The following is a 6907-nucleotide window of genomic DNA, read 5'->3' on the forward strand; positions in this document are numbered from 1 at the left end:
TCAAGATGGGCTAACTCATTAGATGGGTCATTGCCCAACCCTCCTCAAAGTTCACTTGGGTTAAGATGGGCTGGGTTAAGATGAGCTAAACAATGGGTTGTAGCCCAACCCGCCCAAATTGATACAAGTCTTTGCAATATTTTCAACTCTTAAACAAGCATATATAAAATATTCTCACAAATATATAATGATTTTTATTTTCATTTTTCGTAAATATCATTTTGGAATGGTTTATGATGTTGAAATTTTTTCTTTTTTTCCTGTTGCTTCTTGTCTTATGTTTTGGAATAAATGCCAATTCATACCTAATGATTTCTTTTCTCAATTTAGATTTAGAACTTTATTGTTCTTTATCTTATTATCCAACAAAGATCAGAATAAGTACTTTCTTTTCATGACGTGGAAAAAATATTTTCTTTTTCACAAAATGAGTACTTTCTTTTCATGTTATAGAAAAAGTATTTTCTTTTATTTCAACAAAAAGAGTATTTTTATTTCATGTTGTAGAAAAAGTATTTTCTTTCATTTCAATAAAATGAGTACTTTCTTAAAAAAATATTTGTAGAGGGGGAGGGGAAGGGGGACACGTGAAACATGGGGATTTGGGTGGAGGGGGGTTGAGGAGAGTAGCATAGAAAATTATTTTCCTAAAAACTATTTTCTACTCTCTGACCAAACACTAGAAAATATTTTACGGAAAAAGTTTTTCACTCACCAACCAAATATGAGAAAATAAGTGATGAAATCACTCATTTTCTAGGAAAATATTTTCCTTCATCCCCAACACATCCTTCGAAGCTTTAAAGGCAATTGCTATTCATGGGTCAGTTTGGGCTGAAATCATGGGCTGATTTGGGCTATTGAAAATAAATGGGTTTAGTTGGGTTGTGTCCAAACTTAGCCCATCACTAAAGTAGCTCATGCCCAACCCATTAAAACCTGGGTGGGTTGGGCGAGTCAAATAGGTTTGGGCTACTTTTGCCACCCCTAGTTTAATTCTATGAGTAACATAACCATCTATCATTTCATTCTCTTGAAATAATGAGTCTAGATATCTAAATTGTTTGCTTTTTGACACCCCAATCCTGTCTAGTTTCACCTCAACTTTGCTCTTCTCCTACTAGCTAAAATTGCAATGGATGTATTTTGTCTTACCTCTACTTATCCTAAATTTCTTACTCTCTAAAGTGCTTCTCTATAGTTCAAGCCTTTAGTTGACACCCTAGTTTGTTTCGTCAATTAACACTATATCGTCAGCAAATAGCATACACTATGAGACCTCATCTTGTATGATAACTAGGGTAAACAAGGGGCTCATTGCTGATCCCTGGTATGGACCCACTGTTACCAGAAACTCCTCTGTGTATCTCCAACTGTTCTCACGCTAGTGACAACTCCTTCATGCATGTCCTTTATGGCATTTGTATACATAAAACATGCTCAGGATAGGGTTATTACAGAAGTACTATGTAGGAATAGATTATTTCTTGGAGATGACTGTGCGATATCTAGGTTTATGGATAGGGGGATAACATTTCTTTGATTGAAGTATCACTGTTTGTTTCTCGGTGATGTCCGGATTAGGTTATGCGCATTTTGTCTAATCCAGGGTTAACTTGTTACCTCCCCCCAGTTCGGGTATCAGGAAACGCTGGCCGCCAAGATATATGCAAATGGGAGAAAATCACCTGGTGTTTGCTGGGATTTGAACTCTGGTCTCAAGAGCCTTTATTACCACTTCATTGATCACTAGGCCGCACCCTTGGGTGCAGTTCTGTGTTGCTGTTCCAGCATCTTATACGCATTTCTTGCTTTCAGTATCAGCATGAGTCTGATGTGCCGTGGTTATAGTTCACGTCTGTCATGTTAATTATCATAATTCTGTTTCAACTTTCAGGTACAGCTAACAGTTACTCCAAGAGCAGAAGGTACTCTAAGGATAGTCGGTATAAGATGGAAGCTGTCAGGCTCCGTGGCAGGATTTTGTACTTTTGATTCCGACTTAGTCAGAAAGAAAGTTGTGAAAGGAAACAGGAAATCTAAACGATCTACAATCGATAACCTGAAGTTCTTAGTAATAAAGGTGATTTCTTCCTTCCAAGTCTATGCATTTATTACATGTGATGCAGCCAGTTTAATATCTTTTAGCATTTATTTTTAACTTGGATGGCCACATTTACATTTCTATATGACTTGACCATATGCAGAGTCTACCGAAGCTTGAGGGCGTCATTCATCACCTCCCCGAAACAGTTTTTGTTGGGGATTTGCGGTGTATTACTCTGGAGTTGAAAAATCCATCTAAAATTCCAGTTAAAGTATGGTTCTTCTTTTGCAGCATGTAAAGCATTTCCTCATGTCTGAACGTCAGAGAGAGAAACATGCCTAGGTTTTGTTTTCCCCTAAATGTGATCAACTAATAAAGATGTAGAATGCACTTCAATAGAGATTGGCTTATCTTAGCTGATCTTAGCAGCGCAATTGTTGCTGTTGCATTGGCTGAAAATGGGTCGTGATTCAAAAGGCAGTTTTCATACCTTCCCTAATATTTGGGCAAAGAAAGCTCGTTAGGCAGGACTCCGCAGAAGCAGAGGCCTATATTAAATTTGGGAGAGGTGCATTGCCTTGCTGTTATATCTTGGAGGATATTCTATGCGAAACAGTAATTCTCAAATACAGAATCACTGTAACTATAACTAAGGCTGGCAATGAAGTTTGGAAATGTAAGGGGAGGTTCTCTTGTTCATAGAGACTCAGCATTTACAGCTAAAGAAGTAGGAAACTGAAGAGCAACTCTTGGGAAAAAAATTTCCTTCGATGCCATCACCTTCATATAAAATATAACTATATATTTTCTAAGCCAAGTAGCAGAGTTACCAGCTAATCTACCAAACTGCATAGCTTCAATTGCTATTGTGACCACCTAATATATTTCTGGGTTAAGCATCTGATATGTCTTAATAAGAATCTGCCCTACTACAAGCGAATAGGTTACAGGGTCTGATTCACCAAATTAACGTATAGTCACCGACATCAATGTTTTTAGATACATATAAATTAAGCCACATGTGTATTCTAAATGTATACATGCATTTTATTGCATGAAGATGAACTAGCATTTATGGTTGTTAAACTAGCAATATCAATTTGGAGCGTCATATTGGATTGAAGTTAGAAAAATTTCTAGTTCTAATGATGATAGCTGTAATGTCCTGGCAGAAGTTAAAGATGAAGGTCAGTCCACCAAGATTTCTCCAAATTGGACACAAGAAAGATTTGGAAGTTCAGTTTCCTGCTTGCTTGGAAAGGAAAAGTTCAAGACAAAGTTCTTTGAGGTCAAAGACTGATAAAGTAACAGATGACATTTTTCTGTTTCCTGAGGTGAGTGCGGGCTAAAGATGTCAGCCATCTACATTTTAAGCTGGGATCAGATCCCTATATTTTATGCCTTTTATTTTGTTTTCTAGGACACAGCAATTGCGGATGGAGCTCCAATCTCATGGCCTCTCTGGCTTAGGGCTGCAGCTCCCGGAAAGATATCCTTACATTTAGCAGTATACTACGAGATGGGAGACATATCAAGTGTTATGACATATCGTACCTTACGCTTGCACTTCAATATAGAGGTTGATATCTGTTATTTGCTAGATATTGATTGTGTAGATTTGTTACTAATGTTGCCAGTTGAGACTAGTATCACAATCTGAGCAAGTATTATTAGATTTACAGTTTTTTTTTCGTCTTCTCAGCTGGTGTGTGTATTGTTCTGAAGTATGAGATGCTTTTCCAAAATTCTCTTACAAGTATTTGGAGTATTTTCTTTGCTGTGAAGTATCTTATATATCATTTGATAGGTACTACCATCTTTGGATGTTTCTTTCCAAATCAGTCCTCGTCCATCTAGACTGCGGGAGTTCCTTGTCCGAATGGATATTGTCAATAGGTCTAGCTTAAAAGGCTTTCAGGTTCACCAATTGTCATCTGTTGGAAATGAATGGGAGATATCATTGCTCGAACCAACCAAGGTCCTCCCTTCAGATTCTCTACTTGCTGGTCAAGCAATTTCATGGTTTTTCAAGCTCAAGGTTAGAAATGGAGCGTTTCCTTGGTTTGTTTACTAATTTGACGCAGTCCTACTTCAGCTTCCCAGATATATCCCCTATCTGATATTGGGATTCATTTTTATTTTTATTTTTTACCTATCAAATAGTTGCTTTTGCTTTATATAATGGAATTCATTTTTGCTTACAGAATTGTAGATTGGTAACTGATGAAGACTGTGTTTCTTCTCTTCGCCCTCTGGAGAAGGCAGACGTCAACTTGCTCCGCGGCAGTGAAATGCTTTTTGATCTATACAGCTCTCCCTTGTCAGAATTTCACCATTATGAAAGAGTACATCAGAGAATGTTGGATCAGGTTCATTCATTATTTTGCTGTGTTCCTCAGTAATTAGGGAAGTATTTAAATTGTCATCAATACCGATTAAGAGTAAATTATTTTCATCATCTTTCCTGCCCTTCGCTGTGGAATATATTCCTGGTTCTACAGTAGGGAAGTCCTGTAATTCCTCAAAGGATTATTAATTGTGTGGTTCTAGGGCTTGTAGTGGTAGTTGAACTATAAACAGCTGCTAGAGTACTAAATGGACAGTTGGAACTTGGAATGATTGATACTTCTGATTGCTCCGTGGTTCAGAGAAATAAATTTGTCCTACTATTATATTTCTGAGTTCACTTGGCTTTTATATTTATGACCGGGAAATGGATGTATAGTCCCTTACTATGCCTTAACGCTGTACTTAAACATTTCTTTTTATTTGAATTGATCAGGAGCATGAAGACACAGTAGACTTTATATTGGTATCCAGATCACAAAGTGAGGAGAATAAATGTGCAAATATTTTCTCATATCACAGTTGTCACTGCAGGCAAGTGTTCTGAGATGAAATGATAAATATGTGTGCGCATACATGTATCTCACTTTTTATGGATATGATCTTGTTTTTTCGTCTTACAGTGTCAGGACCAGTAGCCCGATATGGTGGACAATGGATGGCCCCCGAACTGTGAAACATGACTTTAAGGAACCTTTCTGTGCGATAACACTAAGAATGGTTGTCCATAATTCCTCTGATGTTGTTGTGTCCATTCGCTGTAATCCCTCTGATTCTGCAGTATCAGGCAATGCATCTGCAGCTCCTGGAAATGAAGTAGGCTGGCACGATTTGTCACTGTCGAATGACATCAAAATCACATCCGATGTCCTGGGAGCTCGAGTCGTGAAGCCAACGTCGTCTGACACAGTTCCACCGTTCATTTGGTCAGCTTCAAGCTCTACTCATTTTGCACTCGAGCCGTTATCTTCTAGGGAAATTCCTATTGAAATTTGCGTGTTCTCACCCGGCACATTTGATCTATCAAACTATTCGTTGCACTGGAGTTTTTCATCCCCGAGTTATCAAGGGGACAATGGAGACAAATTGAGAGCTTTGTCGGGAACATGTCAGGGCCATCCATTCTACATAACAGTGCTTTAACAAGATTGAGAGCTCGGCTTATAGTGTATTTGAGAAGAGGCAATCAGCCTGTAGTGATTTTGTAAGTTGTAAATTGTGACGTTCTTGTATTTACACAGAAATAGAGACGTCAGTATGGAACAAAATAAAACAAAATTTTGACTGATAGCAGTAGGATACAAATCTAATTTGTTTCAGCCTCTTGGAACCAAATACGGTACCAGCTTGTAATCCACCCATTTTGTGGTTTAAGAACTTGGAAGATGAAAATTTAGGTTCTTTTTCTTCTTTGGAAGATGGAAAATTTAGTTTCTTGACACTTACATACTGTTATTTGTAACTAAGTTTTCATATTTATACTTTGTACAAATTATTAGTATAACTTTTCGCCATGACTGAGGTTCATCTCTGTTCAATTTTTTAGTCAACATACGTGGTTGCTTACTAATATAAAAGGGTTTATATAATTGCTTAAATAAACATGCGTTATCTATGTAAATGTATCAGCGATGTGTAAATTTATCATATGGTCATTGATACACAACTTGTTTCAAGTCAAATTACACTCCTTTGCGTAATTCGCTTCTACAATTAATTAAAACCAACACATGTTCTTCATCTATTGAATAAAGATCGCGAAATAGGCTAAAACATTTATGTGGTTTAAATATAAAACCTATACAAATTTAGAAGATGTCGTACGGTCCTTTAGAAACTAGCAAGGACACTTGAGAAGTTGCAGACAAGTTTGAGAAAACTTTCTAGAATAGAAGTTTAGCTGGTAATTCAAACTCAAGATAGGATTCTTCTTCACCGAAACTTAAAATCATCGTTCTTGGAGTTAAATCAAAATCCTCTCATTAAAGACGTATAAAGATCAATAATTTACAATTTTTAAAGATTAAGCATTAGTTCTTAGATTTAAATTTCTGCTTGACACGTAACAAAGGATGTTTGTCATATTTTTTGAGTTCATCGCATCTATTTTCTTGTCTTTGCGATTCAAGAGTCAAAATCTGTGTCTACAACCACTAACTTGAGCTAGTTTAGACAATCATTTGTAAGTCTCCACAATAGGTTTAAAACCACTAACTTGAACTAGTTTAGACATAATCATTAGTAAGTCCGTAATTCCGAAACCTATTGTATGTTTTTTTAACTTGTAGAAACTTGCCTTATTAATTTGTTTTGTAGTTAGCTTTTGTCGAATATGCGAGGCCTGACTTGCTTCTATTACTAGTTGACAACAATACGAAAGATCATGTAACAAACATTACAATTTTTGTGATACATTGCATTTGTAATTTAATGGATTTGTTGGTAGTCTGGAAAGGAGTTGGGAGCTGATATTCCTCTATTGAGAAGGTCCTGTAGAGATTTAATATGACACAT

General features: G+C 36.7%; 1 protein-coding gene across 5 annotated transcripts in view; it reads left to right on the forward strand.

Moving 5' to 3' along the window:
• The window catches only part of LOC104116574 (uncharacterized), a 39251-nt gene extending 33344 nt beyond the window's left edge, over positions 1 to 5907 (forward strand). For all 5 annotated transcript variants that reach the window (XM_009627489.4, XM_009627556.4, XM_018778334.2 and 2 more), the window contains 8 exons: positions 1898 to 2083; positions 2208 to 2318; positions 3220 to 3381; positions 3468 to 3626; positions 3855 to 4085; positions 4252 to 4416; positions 4830 to 4927; positions 5017 to 5907. In XM_009627489.4, coding sequence (XP_009625784.1) covers positions 1898 to 2083; positions 2208 to 2318; positions 3220 to 3381; positions 3468 to 3626; positions 3855 to 4085; positions 4252 to 4416; positions 4830 to 4927; positions 5017 to 5536 — 1632 coding nt within the window. In that variant the 3' untranslated portion in view covers positions 5537 to 5907. The remainder of the gene's footprint in view (positions 1 to 1897; positions 2084 to 2207; positions 2319 to 3219; positions 3382 to 3467; positions 3627 to 3854; positions 4086 to 4251; positions 4417 to 4829; positions 4928 to 5016) is intronic.
• Positions 5908 to 6907: the final 1000 nt, after the last annotated feature.

This window comes from Nicotiana tomentosiformis, chromosome 1, assembly GCF_000390325.3.
Source record: "Nicotiana tomentosiformis chromosome 1, ASM39032v3, whole genome shotgun sequence".
NCBI lineage: Eukaryota > Viridiplantae > Streptophyta > Magnoliopsida > Solanales > Solanaceae > Nicotiana > Nicotiana tomentosiformis.